Below are 27488 nucleotides of genomic sequence, written 5' to 3'. Positions count from 1 at the left end.
AACTCTCAACCATTAATTATTGGACGTGCATCTACAACTGATTAGATTTTGGAGTCACCTCAAATTAAGATGGCTGCCAAAGCTCATCATTAGTCAATGCATGAAGAGGCTGAGAGTCAACCTCAACACAAACTCTGAGCACTAACACCACAGATGTGTCTGTGGTGGCAATACTGAATTCAAACTGTCATGAAAGGCAGGAGGTGGTATGCATTCCTTCAAGGCCTGCCCTGCCCTTAATTTTATTGTGGTTTCTATTTTATGTTTTCTGTTTAAGGTAAATAGGTTTCAGTCTTATGAATGTGATTAGTAAGGCTGAGACTATTAATCCTCTTGTGGTCTTTGGGTCAAATGGACCCGAAGTTACAAAGGCTTCTCTTCCTCTCTTCACAGGCTTCAGGAGGGTCAAAAATAGTGTTTGTAATCTGATTTCAGCCTTAAAATATCCACATTTTTCAAGTAAACCTTTTGTTCAATGTCTCACCAATGAATCTTGATAAAAAAACAGCTGACTGAGTACAGTTACTCAGTAAAGTTTCTCTGCAGCAGTGATACCAGCTCTCCGTCTTTGCAGGTTTGCACGAAACCACACGCACTCAAAAAGATGAGCAAACACAAGACAAAGACATTTTCATTCAATTTATTCTGTTAGTTTAATTTCTATAGCAGGTGAGGGAACATCACGGTCACAAATGGGTTTTCTTGAGCATAGTTTTCAGAAGTCACAGTGTTTCAGACGTGGACAAGAACATCTTAAAAACGACAATGAAGAAGGGAGGGCCAAGAGGAAAATTAAAACACAAGGTGTGTACATTCCTACACACCTCCTCCTTCATGGTCCTCCAACTGCCCCCTTTGCTCCAAACACGCACGCAAATAATAATGATAATAAAATTACAAAACAAAAGGCCTCTGCAGTAATCTGTTGTCATCCCCTCCCTCACATGACACCTCAACCCCCACCCCAAAAGGCAAACAGCACAATAAAACAAAAAACCGACTCAGTGACAAATAGATATATTTATTTATAATATATATATTTACTCTTTTAAAAATAGAACTTCGGTCTAGATACTAGCATCTGTACAAACTACAAAAATAAAAAATTTATTATAAATAATTTATAAGGCATGACATTAACAGATCTTTTGAAATAAACTACAAACCAATGCAGGAGCTTACTCCCCACCCCACCCCCCATCCTCACCAGTATGTGACGTCACCCTCCAAGCTGACTGCGCTCTGATCAAACTGTGACTGGTGCTTTGCTTGTTCGGCTTAAATTATTCACAACTTGCAGTAGCTACTTGACTCCTCTTTCATACTTACAAAAAAAAAGGAAGAAAAAGAAAAAAAAAAGAGAAAGAAACAGCTGCCAATTTAATATGACATAAAAATAAAAACAGATCTGCACGTTTATCCCTGCAATTTAACCTGGCAGTGATGAGACCAATACTGAACTGGAACTTTGTGAGGCAAGCTAATAAAAAAAACTAAAAATGACCAAAAAAAAAAAGTGTAATGCAGAGTGTAAGAGATGTGCCTCAAAAAAAAATAGAAAATGAGTCAAAGCAAACTGAGGCATTCTGAAAGACTGAACCTTTTTTTGTAATGTGATCATTTAAGAGTCGTAACAATACCAATACTGTTTCAACTCTAAAGCAGCCAGCAAAAGGGGGGGGGGGGAATATTAAAATAAAATAAAATAACTCCCTTTGCATTTTTGAATTCCCTTTTAAAATGAACACAAGAAGGTGAACGACACTTTTGCCAAACAGAAAGTGACAAAAACAAGCACCACCTACATTAGAGCTTACAAAAACTGCAAGTAAAAAAAAAAAAAAATCACAGCTCCTTCAAGTAGTTTAAAACTGCAGAGGACATTGGGACAACCTGATGCAGATTTAATAATAATAATAATAATAATAATAATAATAATAATAATAATAATAATAATAATAATAATAAAAATCTGAATTAGGTGTCGTACCGCCAGCTTGATGGCTAAATGATCAGAAACAATAAAGTTCCATCTGCTATTGCTTCTAGACAAACTCTCTGTGTCTCGACGAGACAAACACGTATTTACAACAAAGTGAGAACATAATACTGAGCTTTAAACGCTGTCATCAAGACATAAGGGGACATACTGAAGGCACGGCGGTTACTGCTGTTAGGAAAACAGTATCTGCTTTTGTTTACAGTGCACACTGAAAAAAATGTGTTTACTTATACAACTGATGCAGTATCTCACAGCGCAATACTGTGAAAGGTATTTCGTTCGCCTTAAAAAAGGGGGTGGGGGGTACTGCACTTTTTAAGGCAATAATAGTTTTGAAGTGTAGCAGCAACAAAATAACAACAATACAAACAGAAATAAAACACTGACCATGTATGTTCAATAACCTAATAACATCTTGCGTTTTTGTGAAAACATATAGAACACTTTTTTTTATTCTATACAGTGTGTGGTGGATAAAAAAACATCAACCACGCCACATAAAAATAATCTTTTACATCTTACACAAGAGTATACCCAAGTTATACAGTACTCTTTTAAATAGCTTCCCTCTTTTTTTAGTATTAAAATATATACTCATAAATTTATATAATTATTAAAACAAAAAATTGTTTTCATGTCCTTGATGTGAATCCTGTTTTTTGTGTTGTTTGTTTTGTTTTTTGTGTTTATGTCTAAGTCTATGTACAGTTGAGAGTTCAAGGCATATTCTGACGCCTTGTGGACATCAAGGTGCTCTGGGAACCAGGGGCTCAAAGTGAGAAGACACGGTGTGGGACGGAGCCTAGCAGTCTTTGGATGCCTGGATCCTCAGCCCACCTGCAGCACACAGAACACAGAGACAAATTAGCAAAAGGAAACTGTGTTAAAGCTCACTGCCTGTCTTGACATGTTTTTGTGGGTCAGAGAGAAATCCGGTGCAAAACTCAACTCACCTTGTGTCTTGCCAAGTTCTGTCTGGCCCTGTGTTGTCTCCAAGTCCTGCAGCTCTAAAGAGTCTCTCTTACATGAAGAATATTTTGTTTTGTCACCACAAGTCCTTTTAGCAGCTTCAAAACAGTCCAACTCGCTGTCCGTGTCAAAACCTTCATGCATGTAGCCTTGGTACGCCGCCCCTGGTAAGGTCGGATGCACCGCCACTGTCACAGAGGCCGTTGCTGTAACCATGGTAATAGGTCCCCCAGTGGAGCCTTGTTGTGTTCCAGAGTTGCTATGATTATAGCTTGGCCCATTAGTCCTGTTTGGCTGGGGCCCTCTGCTGTTCTGCAGGCTGGGGCCGCTTTGAGAAGTCCTCCCAGGAAAGTGAGCTCTGTCGCTGGGTAAATGTTGCGCGGACTGAGCTGCGTGTCTCTGAAGCCCGTTCTGCTGCTCCCGCTTGTTTCCATCCCAGCAGGTAACCTGGGAGCCAAGAGGTGTTTGTGTGTTGTGAGAGGATTCGCACAACGGTTCGACCTTCCCACCGCCGGCATTTTCCCTGAACGGCTTCACCACCTACAAACAGATAGGTTTAAAAGTTACTTTAATGGAAAAAAACAAAACAAAGATTTTTAGAACAAATGCAAAACGGTGAGGTTTTTGGATTTATTGGCCGTACCGTGAGTTTGGGGAAGCTGGGGTTTTTGCTGGCTTCCAGCAGTATATGAGACGTTGCAGGAGGAATGCCGGTGTGCGATGCCTGGTACGCACTCCGATCACAGTACTTATAATCCTCCTCTCCGATCCCCGACGTTGTTGTCAGTTCAGAGTAATACTCAGAGTCGGACGACTCCGAAAAGGCTTGCTGACGAGGCGACCGTGGGTTGTGATGGCCCGTGTAGTACCCATGGTGGGTCATTGGTGGAGGGAGCGGGGGCTCGGGGGAAGGCGTTGGCAGGCAGCTGGCGTTGTCAACAGGGGTGACTTCAGCTGGAGGGCCCATCATAGAGAGGAGGACTGGGAGAAGAACTAAGCCATTCAACACCCCCAAAACAGTCAGGATGGCCAGCACAGCAAAGAAATACCTGAAAGACGCAGCAATATGAGACATTAGTTCAGAGAATAATAATAATAATTTTAAAAAGATGCTATTTATATGAAATCTTGCTTTTTTGCATATGAATAATACAGATATATTTGGGCTGAAATTTGGATTGAATCTTTATGAGCCAAACTCATGACACTTTTAAATAAAACTGGAAAAGTGTAACATGAAGCATTTTATTAAACTACAGGGGTGTTTTTTTTCTTCTTTTCATGCAATACCACAAGAAGGTTGTTTCATTTGAACAAGAACATTAAAGAAAACGTGAACGTACAAGCATACAAACATAAATTGCATATGAGGAAGAGAAATGGCTCAAGGGAAGAAAGCAGGGAAAACCCGACGTTGTGTATCAAAGGCAAGGGAAGGCAGGGTTGGGGGGGCGTTAATCTGACTCCCCACTCAACTTAAACATGCTTTTATGCCTCCAGTACTGCAGCTACAAGACTTTCTCCTACTTTGTTTTTTTTTTTTTTTACTTACTCTGTATGTATGTGTGCATGTGTTTTGTGTGTGTGTGTGTGTGTGTGCATTTCGGTGGAGCTCTGAGGAGGCCAGGGGTGGAGGCAGGCCACAAGAAAGAGCTCCCCAAGAAAATTAGAGAGGACTCCACTTAAACACTAACAGAAAGCACAGCGAGAGACAGTGAGATGCTAACCACCAGCCAGACTTTAAGAGGTAAAAGAAAAAAGTGGGATGAAAGAAAAAAATTTTAAAATGATGATGCTGGTATGAAGGGGTGGGGTGGGGGGGTTGTCAGCCAGGGCAGGGATAATAGCTGAGGAGTGTTATGGAAACACACTTCTCCTTGAATGGACTGCTGAAATGATTATTACTACAACTCTATTGGCAAAGGTCATACTTCAGAAAAAAAGTTCACGGTTTTCACGCTGGAAGTAATCTACACCCTCTATTTGCTCTCATTTCGTCAACAAATAATTGGCATGCTGTGTCAAATAAAATAATAATAATAAAAAAAAAACATATTCACATGCCAAAACTGAGCATACAAGTAGGTAATTATTGCTTTTATGAAATCTCATTGTTCACCGTTTCTTGTGCGTGTACATAGCGGTGGAAAAGAGGAGCGAGAAAGAAAGACAGAAAGAGACGATGGTCAGACCTCCAACAGTGTCTCGCTGTCAGGAATTTTGTTGTTTATTTAAACTGTAATCTTTTCCAGTCGTTGTCAGGCTTGGAGAGTTGTGTGTGTGTGTGTGTGTGTGTATATATATATATATATATATATATATATATATATATATATACATATATATATGTGTGTGTGTGTATGTCTGTGGGAAAGAGTTCTCAGTGTTTACATGCCTATACATATGTGTGTTTCTCTTTGTGTGTCGACATGTGCATGCACACTCCATTAGTGTGTATGTGAGCAGTCTCTGAGCAGAGTTGAATCAGGCCTGCTGTTTATTCAGTGCGTTACAAGGCCAGGAGATGTTTACAGCAGCGTATTTATCCTACTCCCCAGCTAGCCAGCATTGGATCACCCCATTTACTCGACTACAGCTACAGCTAAACAAGACCTCCAACAGAGACCAGGCCCCTCTGTCTCACCCCGTCCTCTGACGCACAACAGCCAAGATGCAATAAAACTGTTTTGTAACACCATTAATGACGATCAAACATTTTGTTTTCTAACTTGACTTCTACACAGCTACAATTCTGTGGAGGATTCTTTTATTAACCATTGATCAAACCATTTACAAGAACCACCCTCACAGTACTTCTCCTCCATTTCCCTTTTGCTTCTGTCTCCGTTTCTCCACAAAAACTTTGCTTTTTATGTCATGGAGGCCTGGTGCAGCCTGTGAGCTCAAGGTTGTGGTTTTGGGTATGGGCCGAGACCACATTCAGCTTAAAAACATGGAGCTTTTCTCTTTTTTTCCCCCCATTTTAACCATAAAGTGGTAGAAAACACACACATGAGAGTGCAAGATTTACACTCAGCCATGTAGACACACACATTTCCATAGGGGAGACACAGAGAGGGAGAGGGGAATGTTGTCTGTTGGTGGGCTACAGACCAAATGACTTGCTGACCAGTTCAAAATTAGCTCCACTTTTTTTATTAAGGCAGTGAGAATGCCAAACGGATGATAGGAATTTTTACAGATTCCTGTGTTTGTGTGAGAGCGAGTTGGGGAGAGACACCACCCAGTGGGCCGCAGAACACTTCCATGTTTACAAGCAGCTGCTACACACCACTGATGTTTTCCCCATTTGTTGCACTCTGACGATGTGTGTGCTCTTGGAGTGACAGAACCAGCTGCGTAGTTGTCACCGATTGTGCATAAATAGGGGTGTAACATTTCCACCTGCATACAGCCCCGATCCCCTTCTGGGCTTTCTTTTGCACCCAAATGAAGCTAAACAAGGACGCACATACACAGAGAGAGCTATCACATCTCACCTCATGATGAAGTCAAACTCGGACCCTGCCAGCATGAGAACACCCAGCAACGTGGAGATTGCGCCATCAACCACTGGGGCGAACATGTGCTCCAATGCCACTGCTGAGCGCTTGTTTCTGTTGCCAATCGCTGTCAGGAAGCCCTGTGGCAGAGGGGAAAGAGGGAAAAAGAAATACGTTGAAAATCTTTCCGATCACACGAAATGTGTTTGTGGTGAGGCTTGGGAAGCCTTGACTACTACTACGCTTCGCTAAGAGACCAAATAAAGGACCAAATCTGCAATCACAAATATTTTACTGCAAAGGGACATAGCTCCATACAAAATCTCTGTTTATCTGTTGCTCACTCTTTCTGACGTTAATCTACTTGTGCGCTATTGACTTCTGCTGAGTCTTCTAACTTACCAATGCAATGTGAACAGTAAACTCCACTCCGATGCCCACCGAGGCAATCAGGATGACCACAGGAATGGCACTGAGCTTGATGCCAATCAGGCCCATGATGCCAAACAACTCCACAGTCATCATGGCCAAGATAAACACCTGAAATACACACACACACACACAAGGAAATGAGATGTTACCAACTCCTGAGCAGGAAAAATGGAGCAATCCAGCAGCCTGTAAATGAAAAACTTGGAGCTGACAAAAAAAACATTCAGTTATACAATTTCACACAATGTTTATGTCAATTTTAATGAGTAGGTTGAGTCTTTTTGCATTCTTATGCCACACAATCTGTGTTCCCTATTTCTAAAATCTTAACCACGTTGGTTCAAATTTCCCACCCTTAGGCTAGTAGGGTCCCCCGTTCCTCTCTGTCTTCCTTCGTTGTCTTTCTCATCTTTCTTCCCTGAGGTGGATAAATTGATTGACAGTATCTAAGACAGCAGTGTGTGGGCACCCTTTCACTCCCCATTTTCACCATATTTATATATAACCATGGACTTGTGAATTTAGTTAGTTTGGGTGTGTTTGCAAGATAACAGCCTGATTGTTTGTTTTCAATATTTAAATATAATAGCCACCAAGTCTTGTTAGAAAATGCTTGATGCTAAATGTTTGTTGCTATTAAAAACCACAATGTAAATAGACACAACCAGATTTAGAACATAAATATGATAAATGTGTTTCAGTCAAAGGGAGTTTTTGATTTTTGAGTCGATGTGGTGGAGGACTCAGAAGGGTGAAACCTGATTTGTTCCTTTTTGCTTTCTTTTCTAAGGCTGGCCAAACCTGAATTAGAACAGCCTTATGTCTGTTTGTGCATTTGTACCCTATTGCCCTCCTTAGAATAAAAGGGGGGGCATCCAAAAGTGTTTTTATAGCTATACTGAAAAAAGAACAAAGAAAGAAAATGAAAAATGAAAGGTAAGACGGAAGCGAAATAAGACAAAAAATTAAAACGATGAAACAGAGAGGTGATAGAAAAAGATGAGACGGAACATGAGAGCTGTAGGATTGTGAGATTTTCAACTTACAATGATGCCAGCTGTCCAGGGGTTGAGCAGGAGAATCGCGCAAACCAGGAAGGTGCAGGCCAAGACCACGCTGATCGACAGCAGGAACCAGTGCCTGAGACCAATATATTGCTCCCAGAACAAGAAGGGATATCCATTAGGGTAGTTGAGCACACCCTTGCGACTAAACTCATCACAGATGGCTCGCACACTCTCGATGGCTTCCACAAAGTCGCTGGCCTGCCGAAGGCCGTTCAGGTAGAAGGGGAACTGAGCAAACTCCAGAGGTTCTGCAGCTGGGACTGCAAAAGAAGAAGAAACGATTATTCATGCAGCAAAGCATTTTCAGGTGCATCCACTCAGCAAAAATTCATATATTCAAGATAAAAGACTTACTGCGCAGATTTTCCCCTGTAGTGTCATATTTGTCATGAATCCACTCTCTGGGGTGAGGGTAGAAGTTGGCCTGGGATGCAGCATAGCCCAGAGGGTCATTGCTGACCCATACTGTAAGGTAAATGTAAAACACCTCTGGGGGAATCAAACCCTCTGCATCCACCAGCTGACGGGAGGTCAGCTAGAAAAGAACAATTCAAAAGGGACAATTAGGTTTTATTAAGCCACAGACTGACAACAGTGACATCTGCTTATCAGTTTTAAAAGTTTTCTTTTTTCTTTTTAGTGCAGGTCTTGAAACCTACCTGGCTGTAGTTTAAAGGGTCTTTCTTGGAGCCGGTTTGAATGAGGAGCTTATACGCCAGAGCTCCATCCTCTGTTCCGTTCCTATAGCTGTCGGCAGTGATCCTGCCTGCCTGCCAGTCAGCATCAAAAGCAGCCTGAAGACCTATGTGTGAGGTAAAACACACAAAGAGGAAAAATTATTGGGACTCTTATTTAGAAATGCCTCGATTTCTATTCCCATAAAAATAAAAAGGTTTTCCAACTGTCTGTTCACACACTCAGTGATGTTGAAAATGCAAAATATCATGTTTCCTTCTTTTTTTTCCTTTCTAGTTGGCCCCGATTGACCGGTTAACTATTACTTCCTCTTGACTGAGCCTCTGACACATTCTAACCTAAGGACATACACATGTGCACACCCGCACGGAGAGATAACCCATGACCTCAACCTATCTACTACGACACCCCTGAGCCCAGGTGGAGAGCGAAAAACAGCGTGAGTGAACTTTCACTCACCCTTTGTGCATTCTCCGCCCTACACCCTCTGCTCACTGCTGTTTTTTTTAACTTTGCTGCCCCACTCAGTGAGATTCTTTTATATTTTTTTAAAAAATCCCTCAAGAGGAGAAAGACTCCCTTAAAAACTAATACTACTGTTCCTGATTGTTATTTATTTAATTTTACCTTTGAGCCAGTCCTGGAAGTAGTGCAGCCACATGCGGGGTAGTTTGTTGTCGCCGTCTCTGACCACGTATTTAACAGAGTTGAAGGCGTTGTGCAGCTGAATCAGCAGCCGCTGAGATCGCGCATAGTCAAATCCATCCATGGTTACCAGGTACATGTTGTAGAAGGAAAAGTACTTAAACTGTGCGTCTATGAAGTCATATTCCTTGGTGTCACGTGGCACAATATCAGTCAGGTAAAGGCCGTCGTGCACCATGGTGGTCCCGTACAGGCTGAGACCCAGGAGGCCTAAGAAGAGGGCGACCACAATGACTTTGCTCTTGGGCTTGAGAAGGAGAGGGGCATATTTTTCCCTGGCAAAACTGGACAGGTTCCAGTGCAGAAAAGGGAGCGGAACACACTTCTTCCCTGATTTGGAGTCTTCCACCTGGGCTAAGAGGTCTCGTGTGGAGCTGGAAGTAGGGGTGAAGAGCTGGGAGCCGTAGGGGTCGGGCACAGAGGTAGTGGTAGGGGAAGGTGAGATGGCTAAATGGAGAAAATACAAATGGAAAATTTTTTTTATATTTATTTAACTTAAATGTTATACACTAACATAATAATCAGATAGATCGCTGATACCTTGAGCCTGTGAGGTGGGGCAAACGATGATGGAGGCAGGGCTGGTGGAGATCTGTGAAGTCGGTGGCAGGATCGTAACAATATGCTGTCCCGCTGCATCACATTGTGTGAACGCTTGCACTGTTGTCGTGATTTGGGTGCTGGTGGTGATTGTCGACCCAGCAGCGTACTGGTGTGGATGTGCGGCTCCTGTTGTCGGCGTGTGAGGTTGCTCGCCGGCATCAGACATCTCGTGTGGCGAGAGGTGAATGACGCGATCGGAGCAGGGGCTGTACAAGCAGCATAGGATGTCCAAGCGCTTGTCCTCACGCCGATGGAGGTCCAAACTGAGGATGGCGGGGAAGATGAGCAGCACCATGGCAAAGTTGAACACAACCACAATGGCCGCCTAGGGAGAAAAAAGCAGAGAAAGAGAGAGAGAAAAAAAACATTTAAAAATGAGAAATACAAAGTGAGAAGAGACAGAGAGCACTGTGTGAAATTATAGACACTCGGGCCCAGCTGGGAAAAGTCAGTACTTTTTTTTTTCAGGGTCTGAGAACACAGCCCACTAAGTAAAGAAAAGCCCAGCTGTAAATCAACTGCCAGGAATACTAAGTTTGCCAGGACGTATGACACACCAAAAGTACTCTATTTAAAAGAATGAAAAAAGTAGAAGGGATACATATACATATATATATATATATATATATATATATATATATATATATATATATATATATATATATATACATATACACACACATCACCCCTCAACAGTACCTCCACCACCACTCCTATACCCCCAGCCCCTGAAGCTGACATTCTATTATGTGGTTTCCAGTGTGTGTACAACTGTGTGTGAGTGTGTGTGTGTTTGTGTGTTTCAGACCACCCACAGTTTAGTCACAGATCAGAGAAAACCGCTTTGACGGGCCAGTGATATACTGATCCACTCCTCCCTCCTTCTCCTTCTCTCTTTCTGTCTGCTTCTCTAAGTCTGTTCGCCGCTCACTATACTCTGAGTATTCCCCATTACACACACACACATACACACACACACATGCAAAGACATGCATCCACAAAAAAAAGTTGGCCCTCTAGGTGCAGTGGCAATAAAACAGGGAACAAAGACTTTTCTTGCTCTGAATAAATGTCACCTCTTTTAAGTTATCTCTTTCATTTGCAAAGGAGCCTCAGGCCTCACGGTGTGCGATTGTGTGCTTGTTGTGCTGTCTTTGCGCAGGCATAAGAGGAAGAAGGAAAAAAAATAACTTACCTGCAACGAGAACGCTCGCAAGGCAGGAATGGGCACAAGGGCAGCCATGAAGAACGCAATCATGTTGTTGATGGAGGTGAGAGCCACGCTGGTGCCGGTGCGACGTAAACAATCTCCCGTCCGCTCCTTTGTGCGAAAAACACCAAAACAGGTCAGAGAAGGAAGAGAAGGAAAGCACACAAGAGGAAAGCAGTCTAGAAGAGATGTTTTAAAGTACCTTAAAGGGGATATTACTTCCTGTTTCTGTGAAGGAGTGAGCCAACAGAAACATGTCATCCACACCAATCCCCAGTGCCAGGAAGGGAAGCACCTGGGATGGGAAACACATCAATGCAGGGCCAAAGGGTCAGAATGAACATTTGAAGTAAGGTAACATCAAATTTTGGGCTTTAAATCAAAGGACTACCCCCCTTTTTTAGGGTCAAATCACCTCTTAAACCATATAAAACATGCAATTTTCTCTGTCTTGTACCTGTGTAGTTGCAGCGTTGAAGGAGAGGCCAAGGAGCGAACAAAGACCAAGGCCTGCTGCTACTGACAGGGCCACCAACAGCACCCCTGCAAGTCCAACAGCCCCCTGGGACTTGGCACAGTCCCACCTGAGCATAGTTACACAGGCATAGGCCAGCTAGAGAGAAGAAATTCACAAATATACTTTTTTAGAAAAAAAATCAAAGAATACACCATGATTTGTCCTTCATCCCATTAGTTAATGAAAAAGAATGAGTTAATCACCATGAGCAGGTATCCCCCAACCACCCTGATGGCACTGACATCAGAGAAGGATTTCATAATGTCATTGAGGGTTGTTGTAGAGAAAGCGTGGATGGATTGACTGGAGTTAGCTGGGACACTCTGGTGAACCACCTGAAAGAGAAACGTGTGATCAAACAAACTGTACAACTGAACTATACATGAAGCCTACAAAAAGTATACGCTCTTTATAACTTGTTAGACAGAACAAACAATTAAAAGCACGTTCTGGTTCTTAAATATGTTCAGAACTGTGACTCCTTCTCCAGGTCTCCCTTCAATACTTCATATTTTAAATGAAAAAAGGCCCTTGTGCCTTGGAAACATACTTATGTCTGAAAGTGAGCATGAATGCGCAAATGTGTTTTTACATGTGGCAGCATGTGTGTGTGCGTGTGTGTGTATGACAACTGAGGAGTAATGAGCACAGATGCCAGAGGTTGTGAGGTCAAAGGTGAAAAGAATGGGATCACATGGTTCAGGCGGCTACTCTGCTCGCTGCTCCAATAATGACACAAAGCTCCCCAAAAAGGTGATTTACCTGTACATGTAGGTCCTCTTTTGCTATCTTGAACAGATCTGCTCTTGTTTTTTAATGTGTCAGGAGGGGGTCTCGTGTCTCCGTCAGTTTACTTTTAGAGTTTGTTACCCCCTCCTCCCTTTCACATCCCCTCGGTTTTTTCCCCTCCCTCCCTTACCCTCGCAGTGGTGGGTGTCAGCTATCACGGCAACAGCTTGTTCCTATAACTAGGGCTCTGACAGAGAGAGATGATTGCCCTACCGCACACACACACATCCACACACACGCACACACAAACCTGGTGCCCTGTTCTGCCCTGCGATTCACTTTACAAGGGAGCTGAAGACTGATGGAATTCAAACACTGCAGAGTTAGTCCTGGAGTGTGTGTGCGTAAGTGTGTGTATAAATGCAGCGTAAAGCCGCGCAGGGAGAAAAAATGCAAAACATCTTTATTTATGCCAATTTTTGCTCTTTGAAACGAGTAATGAATATACTGTATGAAACTGGCACGTGTTCGCACCTCCACGAATTTCCTCTGCCAGGACTCGAGGATGGCGGTAGCCTTTTCCTCATTCCAGTTGATGTCGTGGATCTCGTAGTCGTCTTTAAAGTGCTCATACAGCTGTTTGGGGCTCATCAACAGGAACATGGTCTGGAGGGCCTCCGCACTGCAAAACACATCAACCGACTTAGGACAAAACAAGACAGCTTAAACCCCCCCCCGCAAAACCTTGTAAAAATGTCTCACTGTGTGCTGAGCCTTATCCGTCTCATAACTCAGACATTAAAAGTCATTCAGTTGATCTCCACACCTGACACATCTCTGCAAATGCCTGTAAATGGCTAAAAGAGGGTGTTTTCTAGGCAATGTCTGCCTGTCTGACTTCTAGCAGGTGTTATCTAGTCTGCCTGATGGTCTCTAGGTTGTGATCCCAGATGTCTTCAAGTTTTCTTGGCACAGGCCAAAATGAAAAAAAGAAGAAAAAAAAAATCATAAATCACACCAAGGAGTAAGTGTGACTCACACGGATGGAACTAGAATCCTCTTTCATTCATGTCTCAAGTCTTGAGCTTCCATGGGTCTTGATCTGGCCTCTGACCCAGTCCTGTCACTTCATTTGTACTGACCGTGTTTTTTAAATCCACTCGATGACAGTAAAAACAAAAAGCATGACTTCCTACGATCATCTGAAAAAGACGCTTGTGCAAGCTACAGATAAATATGTTTTTCTCCTTGTTCTTTGGTTCCTCTGTGCAACAAATGCGTAGTAGGGTGGGAGGCTTTATATGGCTGTCAATCATCTTTAATTAGCCTATCCAAGAGCGGGGTCATTCGGGAAAACGATCTCTCCCAGTTTGAGGCATTCCTAGCATGTGTTTGCAGAGTTCATGGAGGTTAAACACAGATCCAGCAACGGATTGTCTATCTGCTCAGCTGGTGAAAATCACATCTTAGTATTATCCTCTGTTGATGCAAAATAAATCTTGTAATGCAGTGCCTGTTTTTTTTGGGGGGGGGGTTTTCTTCTTTTTAGATGTACACACCTCAACAGAGTATCCTGACTGCTTTTGACCCGCCCTCCCAGGATGAGCTCTTCCTGCCAGTGCATGAACTTCCGGCTGAAACCATGGCAACCACCCTGGAGACGCCCAGCAATGTCAGGACTCTGAATAGACAAGCAGTCAAAAAAAAATGTTAGTTTGTTGAAAACGTTTTTGATCTATTTTTTTTTTTCCACTCAGAGCTCAAACTACTACATCTTGTTTACAAAATCAGTTAAAGTTGAATTTATATGTATAAATTTACCTCCTCCTTTTCCTTATTGGGTGCACTGAGAGGGCAGTCGGGGTCTGAAGGGTCGAGGCAGGGCCTGTTCATGTAAGCATGTCCTACCTGGGGAATCAAAACGTCTTAGTATCTAAAAACATCTGTGCTGATAAGTAACCGGTTCTTCAGAGAATGAAGTCTTCTATTGAGTTAGTAAATCATATATGTTTCAATGTCTCACCTGGGCTTTGTCCAACATCTCTTTAAATCCTTCCAGAGATGTGAACTGGCTCAACTCTTCCATCAGTTTGACAGGATCTAAATTCATCCACTGGATATCTGGCATACCCCTGCAGAGCAAACACACATTTGTGGTCATAATCAGCACAAAACAGTTTGTGCATAAAAGCGGAAAGTTTTCTAAACTATCTTATCTGATCTTAACTTTTTTTATTTTATTTTTACTGCTTATCTTTACTGTGAACAGAATCGATCAGGTTTGCTTTTTTTCTGCTTTTCTGCTGCACAGGCCTACGGAGGAGGCCAGCTGCAGATACAGGATAAAATAGCGTTTATTATCCTGTTTCACGCTGCCACAATGCCCAGGAAAAAGGCAGGGTGGCTGCCTGCTCACTTTCATTCCTCGGTGCCCTGCACTGAGTCATAACAATTACCTCTGCCTCCCAAACATCTTGATAAGGATGGATGGGAGGGAGGGAGAGGAAAAAATGATTTAAGGGCAAGGAGAAAGAGGCATGGGGAGCAGTTAAACTTTGCTGAGAGACAATTACTGACAAATCATTTATTTTTGAGTATCATTTGTGTTGTTACATCGTTTGAAGTTGTCAGCAAGTTCTTTTCCATGCTTTGTGCTTTATAATATACATGACATTTTTGATTGCTGCTACTTAAAATGAGCTTAAACAACGCCCACAGCGTGTAACTGAATATTTTAGGCTTTAGGAAGTGATTATTCACTGTTTTGTCTAAGTTCTGTAATTTGGAATGATAAAGCAAAAGACCAGGGTATAAAATAATTCAAAAGCATCTCAGATCCTTCAGTGGCCTGTGAGGAGAGCTCCTCTCTTTTTCACACATACCAGGCTCCTTTTTGCTGCCGGTTGCAAAGACACTCCTTTATCAGCTAGTTTTTGCTTGACTGAACGAGGCCCGGGTCCTTTTGTTTTTTCATAGATTGGTGCTTTTTTTTTGTTCCCCTAAGTTTATTCCCCGCCACGCTCACTCCTCACCCTTTCCCCCAATCTGTCTCCCTCAAAATGTCTCTTCCTCCCCTTCTATTGCACCTAAAACAAGTCTCCTAAACTGACACTGCTGTCATTCACCACAGCTAGTTCTCTTTAATGGAGCATAAAAAACAAGTAATGAACACTTAATAAATAACAACAGATGTTGAAAACTTTATATGGATTACGGGAAGGCTTGGATGATGTGTGAATCATCAAAGACCCCCTTCTCCCTTCTTCAGTGTTTCACACAAGCCAACTGGGAGATGCTAAGGATGGGAAACTTGAGTTTGTTTCTGTATGTGCTGGCTTGTCATGCAACACGGCGCAGTCAACTCAAACAGATATGTAAACAAATAATTTCTCTGCACAAAAACATCTGCTATGATCTAAACTATCTTTTCTAAAGTAAGCACTCGATTGAAATATCACTTCTGACAACAAAAAAGGGATCCCTTTCAGTGACTCTATTTCTCAAGAGAACTTTGTTCCACAAAAAAAGGAGGTAGAAAAAGAAAGAAAGAAAAAAAAAACTTGAATCTGCGAATACGCCCAGACTCCACTGTTAGCTGTCTTGTAGCCTCTCTCTGTCCTTCTCGGGGGACTTGAGGCTTGAATACTGCCCATTTTATTTGTTGGACAACTTGGGAGCTGGGAGCCCAGAGCATTACCATGAGAATGCCGAGTGTTAGCCGTGAGCTGACAAAGCCGCGCCCCCNAGCGCAGCCTGTACTTCGACGGGCCGTTCGGGTGAGGAACCCCCCCCACCACCACCACCACCCCTCCTCTCTGGGGCCCCTGCACTGATGGACACTCACTCGTAAACTGAAAGAATGCTTACCATTGTCTGACCCAAAGGGCTCCCCTGCCACCGCCACCACCACCACCACTGCCACCGCCTCCCCGCCCTCTGTTCTACCAACCCACCACCCAGTTGCTGCTACAGCCATCTCCTTTCCCTCCATCCCTCCCTCATTTTGCTGCATCTCTCCCTAACCTTCTCCCTTTGAATTTCCCTGTCAGGACCCCCGCCACCACCACCTCCTCCAGCCCCTTCTCGGACCCTAAAAGAACTCTATTACTGACCGCTGCTGTCAGTCACAGCACCCACTGACAGACCACTGAAAGCCCAACTGTATGTCTCCATCCAGCCAAATGTTTTTGACCCTCAAAAGACTCTAGCAGGATGAGATGGAGGCAGTCGCAGTGCAGAGAGAGCACAAGCCTTCCATAAAGCGTTGTAATGTTGCAAAGAAGGTTTATGTTGGATTGGAAATTCCAAGACTTACGGTAAATAAGCAGAACCTCCTTGTAGTTTGGCCCCTTCCCAGAAACAGTCCAATGGGGTGATTATCATACAGGGGAAAAGCTTGTCAATCATCTGGGATCAGGGACAGAAAGCAGGAATGATTAAACCCAACAAAACAGTGAGAAATGTGCACCTAAAGGAATAAAAAGTAATTTCTTTGTCAACCTACCCTTTCAATCATGACATTTTCTATGATAGGCACTCCTGATTTGTAGCATATTTTATTAAGATCCCACGATCTAAAAGAAAAGAAAATGAAAGTTAAATTGCAACTTAGCGACAAAAGCAATAATGTTAGAAATTTCTATGTATGGTCCACTTACTTTCCAAACAGTGACACCTGCACCCTGCTGGCAGACAGGGCAGATTCCATGTGAACCAGCAAAGCCTCCTGGGTAAGAATATTAGTCCCCTCTTCTTTGGGGGTCTGGATAAGCATCTGTGAGGTAAATACCGACTCCTCTCCCTGCTTCTCCTTGGTGTAGCGGAGCTCTGTGCTCACCCGACTGCCAGCTAGAAAGCAACAAAGAGGGAAGAAATTAACACAGAAGGTTTTGATTTTAATGTACAAAGAGAAACTTTTTTAGTAATGCACACATGCATGCACACACGCTTGCACAACACACGTATATTGACCAACGCCCTTGCCCTTCGCCAGTGTTGGTTTTGAAGGCACTTCACACAAGGCAGTGTCTGGCCAAGAGAAATGACTAATATGGTTTCTCATTGGCTGCTTCTGTGAAACAGATGTGCTCTGTTAGTTAGCAAAACCAGCTTTCTGATGGCCCAAAACCTTCTACTGTAGTGCTCTGGGCAGCAGATATGGACTCAAACATTCTGAGCTCATGGAAAAGGATCGTTATGGATTAGCTTTTCTCTGTTTTTATGTACCATGTTTAACCCTGACATTGTTTAGATGAAAAGTCCAGAAGAAAACAGAACAGAAGAGTCGAAGAGAAGAATGAACAAGCTTTTAAAGAAACAAGAATAACTGATTCAGGAAGTTAAGAAAATATGAATTTCAGTGGTTCTGATGAGCAGAAAAGAGTTAGAAAGAAGATTAAAACATAGAGAAAAGAGAGGCAGAGCTATGTTGTGCAGTGTGGTAGACCCCAGCCCCCTAATTACAGGAGGTTGCCCTGAAAAGAGTTTGCCAGCCGGGGGGATCTGTGCCTGTGCCAAGTGGACATGAAACATGCCGCGTTGGATCACAGAGAGCCTGTCTGCCCCTCTTGCTGTCCCGCTACATGACAACCCCAGAGAGAGAAAGAGAAAGCGGGGAGGGGGGGAAAGAAGAACGCTGCAAAGTTTGGAAACAAGCGCTACCACCTTTCTCAAGCAAATTCTCATCCCTCGTTCACCTACTTCTACCGTGTTAAGCTCTGTTCTGGCTTTATCTCATTTCGACCATCTACGTCTTTCTTCCAACCCAACTGCATTGGTTTCTCTCTCCATCCGTCTCACTCTTTCTGTCTTCTTTTTCCCCTTTTTCCCTTTCTTTCTTTTCCTCACGTTCTCTGCACCTCCCCCAGCCTGGAACAGGCTGGGGGATAATTGATGGGGAGAAAAGAAAAAACAAACTACTCAGCCTTTGCCGCTAAAGTGTGAGATCAGGTTAGAACTCTGGGCCTTGGAGAAACAGTCCAGCATTTCTAGGCTTCGCTTTCAAGGCTTTAATTACATTCACGGGGCCTTGAAAATATCAGGCTGACTTGTTTTTAGTTTTGTGTGTTGAAATTAGTGCATCATGAAAACAAAATTCCCCCTAAAATGGGTTAAATATAAAACTATAGTAAATACATAGTCCCAACAATATTTTCCTAATTAATGATGTCCTAAAGTTTTTCTTGTGAAAGAATTACTATTGAAAATGTGTATAAAATGAAATATCTACATTTTCTGAAACTGTTGTGGTTAGTAAGCTCTGGAGCACATTTGCCTTATTAAATCATTTTCACATTGTCATGTACCTGTAAAATAAACAAAACAAAAAAAATGTCACACTAGGTGCAAATCAGCAATTATATGTTCAGCACACCATGACTTCACTTAGCTTCAGTCCAACAGATTTCCAATCAAAAATGACTTCTACAAAATGGGAGCTTTTCCGTTTGCAGACCTTTCTGACATCTGTTAAACCTTTTTTGACATTTCGTATGTTAACCTCTGCAGTGCAGGGTTTTGATCCCGACAGGAACTGGGTGGCTTGGAGAGACTCTGGCTCTGTAATTACAGGCCTCCTGAAGTAAATTATAGCTATTTGTGTCTCGTTCCTCCCATCTGGACCACACAGGCAGCCGGTCGTCTCTCTACTCTCTTTCTCGCCTTCACTCCTCGGCCCCTGGTCCGGCCCCAACCACCCAACTCTGCAGAGCTCCACAGAAACCCAGCCCGCCGCTGCTCCGCTATGCTAACCTCACTCTTTTTCCACCTCTGCTTGTTTCTCCTATCCTTTTCTTCCCTCTTTCTCTCTTCCTGACTGTCTGTTTCTCACTTTTTTTCACTATACCCCATACTCTCCCCCTTCACTCAGCCTGTGTGTCAAACAGCCTTAAAGAGACAGCTCTCAGAAATTTTCCCACCCTGGGAAGAAAGCTCCTTTGAATATGGAAACTGGGGTTATATCACACCAGCAGCTAGTAGTTTTATTACATGTGCTTACCTAAAATATAAATTATATATATCACCTTTGCCTTTGTAGATCTGAATTTGTCAGGTGCAAGATGAAGTTGTTAGTCACTACTTCATTACTAAATATGTTTTGAAAGCAACACTAGGAAGGTGAACTGAAAAAAATATAATGGCAAGTCTTTACAAGGTTCCATGGCCTTCTATAAAAGGAATATTTGCATTAATATGTGTCTTCCTGATCCTGCAAGTATGAATGCACCAGTGTAAACACTGGACCCCATTTCCACCAGCCTCCCAACCTGAACCTCCCATCACTAAGAACAAAACAACCAGAAATACCTTACTCAGGGGGAAATGTGAGGCTTCTCAAATCTGAGACAAACCAAATCCACTTTCGTGTGTGTTTCGATCTATTCAGTTTAGTCTTCATGGTGTCTTACAGGCCTGGTTCCCGTTCCAGGCCATGCTAGATCAGACTAGGCCACCTTCAAACTTCAGTGTGGTAGATTAGCTGGATTAGGGGGCCACTGAAAGGCCCCACGCTGCTACAGAGGAAGACCCAAAACGAAGAGGGCTGGAAGTGACATGTATGCTTTCACTTGCCATTTTTTAGCTTATTTACACAGCGTGTCAACATGAGAAGGAGGGTACATCTGATTTTAACACAAAACTTAAGCTAAAAAGAAACTGCATGAGAATGTTATTCCCCTGGTTATGTTGCTGTTATCACAAAACCAATCTTAAGATATTTTTTTCAAAGTTAACTGACCAGAATCAATCACTTTAGGTCCTAAGTGCGCCCCTGCCCTATGGCATCCCCCAGCCAGGGCACCGCCTAAAGCAGGCTGCTCCCAGCAGATGGGCCTTTCCTCCATACAATCCTTCAGTCCGGCTCCAGACTGAATGCAGACCCCTTTTGTCATTCAGCCCTTCAATTTCTTTCAAATGTTTCCCAACAAACAGCAGAATAAGAAAAGAGCTTTTTCACAAATGGACCTAAACTTTCCCAGCTTGTAAAACAATGCCAGAGCCAGCCATGGGAGGGTGAAGATGGGAGCCCAAAAGAGAAGCTGGCACGTTGCTGTCTTACCTATAGAAATACAGTGTATCTCTTCATGAATTGTCAAAGACAGCATGATTTAAGAGGATAATCCTATTCGGTGCATTAACACAAGAAAACAACATCATCAATTTTAGTCTGATTAAATTCTGCAGGTCCACCACAGCCACCTATCCTGAAGTCACAACTGTATAAACACCAAAAACAAGATGAAAAATCAGTTTCACTTACACTCTATTCAGATGTGCCAGTGGTGTTAGCCACCACACATAAATTTCCACCACGGTTGGCATTTAGGCACTTTCTATTTCCATATGTATAGGCTTGCCTCTGCTAATTATGCTAATCATGGGCAGTGTTGGCCACTGTGAAAAATAGTCACATTAGACACTCCACTGACCGCTAATACTGCTTAATGTGTGGTTGAAACATACATTCATCCCTGCCTGAAAAGCAAAATTTTTCCACATTGCTGGTCGCATTCAGATGAGAAATGAATTTATTGAGCCCAAGAAGCATTTCTTTTTTTCTCTCTCTCTTCTTCTTCCCTCCCAAGTACCAAGAAAATGTTCAGTCTCAGTCTCCCTCTTTCTTTCTTTATTTATTTTTTTGTTGTTTTTTTTTTTTCTTTCATGGTTTAAAGACAAACGCAAATGGTGCAAACTCTAAGGTGACTGGTGTTGCTTTATTTCGCCCAGAGCAGAGACAAAGGTTGCTCTTCACCAAGAGGAGAAAAGGTGCCACACTATACTGATTGAGGTTTTATTATCCTGTTTTTTAGTTGCTTTGTCGCCTTTCTAAGAATATCACATTCAGTGTAGCCAAGACACCAGCAGTCCAAGTTTTTGAACAAAAAAGAAACATAAAGGAGTCGTTTTGTTTTTTATAAACACTATAAGCATTTGATCATCACAAACTAATAAATATGTGATAAACTTTGGGGCAAAATTGACACATGAAAATGAAATGAAGCACTATCTTCACGTTTCCTGTACAGTGAAAGCAAAAGCCATGTGTCTGTCATATGCTTATCGCTGCTCATTGTGTGTTTATTTGTAAGGGGGGTGGTCCTGGTCTGTATGTTGATGTGTGTTTGGGGGGGGGGGATGCTGAGAAAAAGGATGGAATGAGGTAGTGTTAAATTGAAGGATGGAAGGAAGGAGGGTGAAATAAACATTTAGAAGTGACCCAGGTTGACTCTGGTCTTGTTTGTTCTCTCTACCAGTGAGGTCTCGGGCCCTGAACGCTGGGAGTTTATTTATCTAGCTGGGGCACCACCGCGCACTATTCACCTCCAATAATGCCTCATAGAGCTCCCTTTCTCTGTCTGAACTGGGCCGCTGTGTGCACTCCAATGAATTATAGCATTTACCTGCTGCGCCGCTCTGAGGTTTGTTTAGAGAAACTGCTCCAAACTCCGAAATGCCCACGTGTGCATTTACTCATTTGCGTAAACTCAGAGGTGTTTGTTTTTTTTCTCAACCAGCGTCTCTCTCTCTTTTTTTTTCTTCTAATCAATCTAGTTCTTGATCTCCTCATATCCTGTCTAATTTCACTGCATGATAAAGCAGCACTTCAGTCACTATGCATTCATGGGGACTGTGTACGCTTGCTACCTCCCCCACTTTCCTACACTTTTTTATGGGACATGTGGTGCGACTGCTAGGCCCCGTCTCACTGCATTCATATTTGGACAGCTTGAGTCTGTGTATATGTCTGTCATGCCTCACCCAAACCCTGCCAAGAAAGATGAGTTTAGTTGATGTCAGAGTAAACACAACCTTTTTTTTTACATGCAGTCCATTTTCCACCTTCCAGAACAAGCTTGTCTTTAAGTAAGGCATTGTGAAGATAGAACAACCAGTAGAAAGAGTCTGCCTAAAGCAACGCACACAAAAATAAACAATCAGATTATGGTAAACTTTGGAGCCAAAGAAAACGCTGCACTTTGTTGGAAAATGAAGAAATCCAGGAGTCGGTCTCGCATTTGATGTTTGTTCATGTGAAGCAGGAAAAAATACCACCAAAAGAGAGAGAGAGAGAGAAAAAAGCAGGAGCAAGAGCCATAAACCCTGTTCCTGCCCCAACCCCCCTATTGTCTCCTCTCATCCCTGTCTTCTTCCTGAACCTCTTTTTATGATCTTTCTTTTCTGATCGTGAACAATACAGAGCTCAGGTCTCACTATAATCTCAGACAGAAAAATTTCAATTGTGTTTAATTAGGTGGGTTAAAGTAATAAGATACAACTTAAGCATTTGTGTGATCCATGAATGAATGTGAAACACACTTGTTCTGATCTGGAGTCATCCCTCCAGTCAATTAAAGCAGAGTCTGTGTGAGTATTAGGTGTTTTGATGGGTCGTGTCTGCCACAGGTTCTCTCTCTGAGGCAGAGCCAGAAACAGGTCCTAATCCCCATCACAGACTAAACACCCTGATGCTGTCGCGTTTTGCATCACATAAGCAGGTGTAATGAATCCTTCAGCTTCAACAAGTTCCATGTTCATGCTGCAGATGGACAAAAATCCTCAAGTCAAGCCAACTGATGCAAGTAAAAGTGGAAAGATAAGAATATACTGAACTACTTTTCAAGTCTTCAAGTCTCCATCTACTCTTTCTAGACACGAGCTGCTCTGCTTCACAGAGTTTTAGTCCTGAAGAACGAGAGGAAGCGATTAAAAAAGCCCCGGTGGCCCGACTTCACAAAGCAGGCAGACACACAGGTAGAAGTATAAACACAGGCAGACAGACAGGAACATTTAGGCAGGCTGACAAACGGCGAGGCGAGCTGAACACGGCCTGAGGTGACAAAGATGACAAGTATTTGCGCGTACGCGTGTGTGTGTGTGAGTGAGTGAGTGTGAAAACTCTAGGGGCAGGTTCCCGTATGAATATATGATAGGAAGCATATGCTCCTTAACACCTTGCAGGCAGAGTGTTAACACATACGGTGTCGATTCACAGCTAGTTTACTCTGAGCAAATTGGGATAGAAGTCCGGATGTTTACACTAGACATGCATCTTTTCAGTTACAATACAACAAAAACAACATTTAATCAAGTCTAATCACAACATTTCGAGTCCCTTCAATTGAAATCTTAGTTGTGAGCAGGTTATTCCTCCTTTCTGGCTCATGTGCATTGGTGCATGAGTGTGTGTTGCTCCCTGTTTGTGTGTGTGTGTGTGTGTGTGTGTGTGAGAGGGAAACAGAGAGAGAACTAACCTCTCCTTGTTACCGAACCACTTTACTCTCCATTGAGGCCCTAGCAGCTTTGTCAATGGGCTATTGGTGGAAACAAGGCAGGCAGAAACTTTAGAAACATGGCCACAGCCTCTTAAAGGCACAGCGTTCCCTTTCAGACCCCCCTTTCAGTTCAACTCTCTGAATCCCACAGCAAAACAACTGGCACACAAACATCTAAACATCTCTTTTAAAAGACAACTCGGCCAATTAGCTCAAGAGGTAATCCCACTAACCAGATGGAAACCAAAGGGGACAGCAACAGTACCGTTTCAATCCCTTGTTCTTGTTTTTGCTCAAAATTCGGGGGTTTCCTCACATCTCAAACTAATAGTTTTAGTGCCTACGATCTATGCAGAATGTGTTTTAAAGTGTGGCTGAGGGGGGGCTTGTTCAAATTCCTGTGCAAGTGAAGCGTACGGCCGCCCAACACTTCTCCCGACACCAGCGGTGTGGGACTCCTGCGACACCTCCACGCAGGTCCTGTGGGAGCTGCCTGTTCCTGTCCTCTGGTGACATGGTGGGCTTAAAAAACCCTATAGAGTCTGTTTATATTCACCAACTGCTGTGGCGCTTTTTAGAGCGTGCAAAACAGGTGGGTAAACTTCAGCTGCATTCACTTATATGTTTTTTTTTCTTCTGGTGAGGAGGAGAGAAGGAGGAAGGGAGGGGGGGTTAGGGAGGGGGGGTTAGGGAGGTGGTGCCTGCTTGCCTCTTGTTGAATGGAATCCAAGAATAGTTAGGGACCACACAGGGAGCCTGAGGGGGGGAGGGGTCAGAGCCCTCAAAGATGGCTAACCATTCACACAGTCCATCTGCTGCGGGGATCAGGCCCGGCACAGAAAGCCTGAGGGTTTAAAAGGAATTTGGCCAGTGTGAAAAACTAAATAAAGCTGCCTTCGCCTCTGAATATGTGCAGATAACGTAAAAGTGCAGCGGGAAGGAGCAGGCGAGCACGGTGAAATGTATAAGGAGGCAATTCTGTAAGCAAGCAAGAGTGTGTTTCTGTTTGACAGAAGAGGAGCAGAAAGCAGTTTAAAAGAAAAGTGTCAGATATGTGGTTGTGTTTTTCAGATAGAGGTGTACTAAAAAAAAAAATCCCATCTACAAAGCACAGGCAGGAACTGTGTGCTCATTAAACCACTTCAAACAAAGTCTTGCAAAGCCTCAACTTTGCTGCTGCTCTTTCAAGATTCCAGCCAGACAACCCAGTGTATCAGTCTCTGAACACCTATTTCCTTTCATGACACTAAAACACACTCATGTGGTCACCTTGCATCTTCCCACCAGCACATTATTGTCATTCAAACTCTTGTTATTAATAAAAAGAACCGCTTCTGTCAAGCCAAGCATTCTGGATTTAAAAGCCCACACACAAGATGAGAAGATTACAGAATAATCAAATATGTGAAGAAGATAACAATGGTTCTGCTGCTGCTTTATACAAACACAGCTGAACACACACACACACACGTGCCATAGTAAATGAGTAATGTCTTAAACTCACCTTCAACCCACAGCTGCTCGATGTTCGTTTCGATGGCTGCGACTCGGAGTCCCACGGACAGAGCCCCGAACACTAAGAGTCCGATAAAGAGGACCTTCCCACAGTGCCTCTGGATGTGGCAGCCCAGAGAGAACAGGAAGGCCTGGAACCTCGCCCGGATCCACAGAGGAGCTTTCTGACCTACCGCCTTTCCCTGGATTTCATGCAGGAGGGAGGGCGAGAAAAAGCACACGATTATAGCGTTACCAAATAATGCATCGCATCACTGTTTGTCCACATTTCTCCGCGCATCACTAATGCAGTCCTCGAGTTTCAACTGTGGAGCACAGTGACAACTACTATCCAAGGCGTTTGACAGAACATGCTGCTGGAGCCTAGAATTCTGTCGGATATAAAGCTGAGACAGGCTTTTAGATTGAACACAGACTCAATCCGGACTCAATGCCTTTTCTTGCATAAAATGATTCTAGTTAGAGTCTCATGTCCAACTCCAATGATGGCTCATAGTTAGGATTTAAATGTCATGGTTGTTCCTATAGTTTCAACATGAATCTATGCAGAGATCATTTACTTTTGATGCTGTGCTGACACTGAGAAGCTGATCAGGCAAAAAGTCAACATACTAAAGATCTATCTACCTAATCTTCTAAGTTATAGAAGGCAAAGTGTTACAGATAACATGTCACGCTGTATTAGACACTTTAAATGCTCTCTTTGCTAAGTATTTACAGTATAAAGTTATAAAAACATAAAGAAGTAAGAATTCTGTGTGCACACAAGTTGATACTAATGCAGGTATGGCTAGTATTAAATAGTATTGAATCTTATGAAAATCATATTGCATTGTCTTTTAACAATTTTCTCCTCCATTTCTCCTTTTTAACTTTAAATGTCCAAATCCCTGCCCCAGAGTAGGGCTCCAAATGTCACCGCTGCAGAGGACGTTGCTCTGCTGTTGTGGTTTTTCTCTCAGCAGTGCTGAAACACGTCCAAGCATCCGGGCGGTCCAAAGATGCTTTGTCAGATCAAACTCAATCAGTGAATTCCTCTACAGGACCCACCACATTTCCAAACAGACCCCGAGCGCAGTGCGGTGCGCTCTCCGCTGGCTGCACACACAAACACACGCACAGACAGCACGGCTGGAAGTGAAAAAGGGAACAACAAGCCCTCCACTAACTCCCCATCAGCAAGAAAGAAAAAAATGAATGAGAAGCTCGGGTCCATTCAAACACGCAGCGAGGTTAGGATGTTATTTAAGAGGGGTGCCAAAATGCCAAGACACAACATATAATTTATATTAAACCGGATGGTTTCTCTTTTGCTCTAATCCTAATTCCTGTCTGTCTCAGGGAGCTCTGGTGGTCCTCAGACCCCAGTTTTTTGTTTTGTTTTGTTTTGTTTAGTTTTGTTGAGCTGTTGACAGAGTCCAATCAGGATTAGAAAACGCCTAAAATTAAAGACTTTTTATTTGCTTTTCCCCGACTGGGTGACAACTGCCCTCTCTAAACTGCGAACAAAACAACAACAACAACAACAAAAATAAAAAAGCATCACCTTTGAGATTTGTTTAAGTGCGAAAGCAGCGTGGCAGTAGCTGGGTCTCCGGAGAAGGTCTGGGTTCGCGGGCGGCTGGGAGCGCGCATAACTCGGGGGCAAGTCTCCAAAGACGCCGCCGGTGGCCCCCGGGACCCCGCGGTCCGAGGCCATAGTCCACAGAGGGGATGAGCTGGGGGCGCGCGGAGCGATGCGACACGGAGGAATCGACGCGAGCTCAGGAAAAGAGACGGCAGTAATCCAACATAGAAGCGGAGCGCATCCAGCAGCGGCGGCACCGCCGGCGACGGAAACCTCGCTGTTCTACTCGTCCACGGAGGAGCCAAACGAGTCTCGAAACTCCATCCCAACATTATGCGCCCAAATCCGTGTGGATCCTTCTGTCTTCATTCGTCCCGAGAGTTTGGGGGAAACTCAGAGAGGAGTTGTAGCAGCGGCAGCGGCGGCAGCAGCAGCAGTAGTAGTTGTAGTAGTAGTAGGAGTTGTAGTAAATAGTAGCCTGAGAGAGAGTCTGAGCCGTCCGCGTCAAGTCTAACTTCGATCCCGCAGCGGTAACATTTGGAGAAGTTCGCCTCTCGGCAAATCCTGAAAAGGGAGGTTTGATGGAAAAGTGCTCCGGCTCCCATTGGCCAAGGAAGAGGCAAATTACTTTGCAAACATCGCCTATTATTAGCTGCTAAGCAACAGCTCACCAAAGTGGAGAGAGATGGGAGGGTGGGGGGGA

General features: G+C 43.4%; 1 protein-coding gene across 1 annotated transcript; it reads right to left on the bottom strand.

Annotated features, from left to right (window-relative positions):
- Positions 1 to 624: 624 nt before the first annotated feature.
- ptch2 (patched 2) lies at positions 625 to 26917 on the bottom strand. Its single transcript, XM_017422545.3, has 23 exons — positions 26765 to 26917; positions 25208 to 25400; positions 17092 to 17281; positions 16938 to 17007; positions 16749 to 16840; positions 14457 to 14565; positions 14255 to 14341; positions 13993 to 14114; positions 12968 to 13115; positions 11908 to 12039; positions 11645 to 11800; positions 11390 to 11482; positions 11173 to 11298; positions 9915 to 10302; positions 9297 to 9821; positions 8633 to 8775; positions 8328 to 8508; positions 7953 to 8233; positions 6877 to 7014; positions 6472 to 6614; positions 3615 to 4020; positions 2956 to 3511; positions 625 to 2839 (listed from the first exon to the last, which is right to left on the bottom strand). Exons 1-23 carry the CDS (start codon positions 26915 to 26917, stop codon positions 2805 to 2807), a joined length of 4467 nt encoding a protein of 1488 aa, XP_017278034.1. The 3' UTR covers positions 625 to 2804.
- Between the last annotated feature and the right edge of the window lie 571 nt (positions 26918 to 27488).

This window comes from Kryptolebias marmoratus, linkage group LG20 (genome assembly GCF_001649575.2).
Source record: "Kryptolebias marmoratus isolate JLee-2015 linkage group LG20, ASM164957v2, whole genome shotgun sequence".
In the NCBI taxonomy this organism is placed as follows: Eukaryota; Metazoa; Chordata; class Actinopteri; order Cyprinodontiformes; family Rivulidae; genus Kryptolebias; species Kryptolebias marmoratus.
This window is presented reverse-complemented; position numbering and strand designations above follow the sequence as displayed.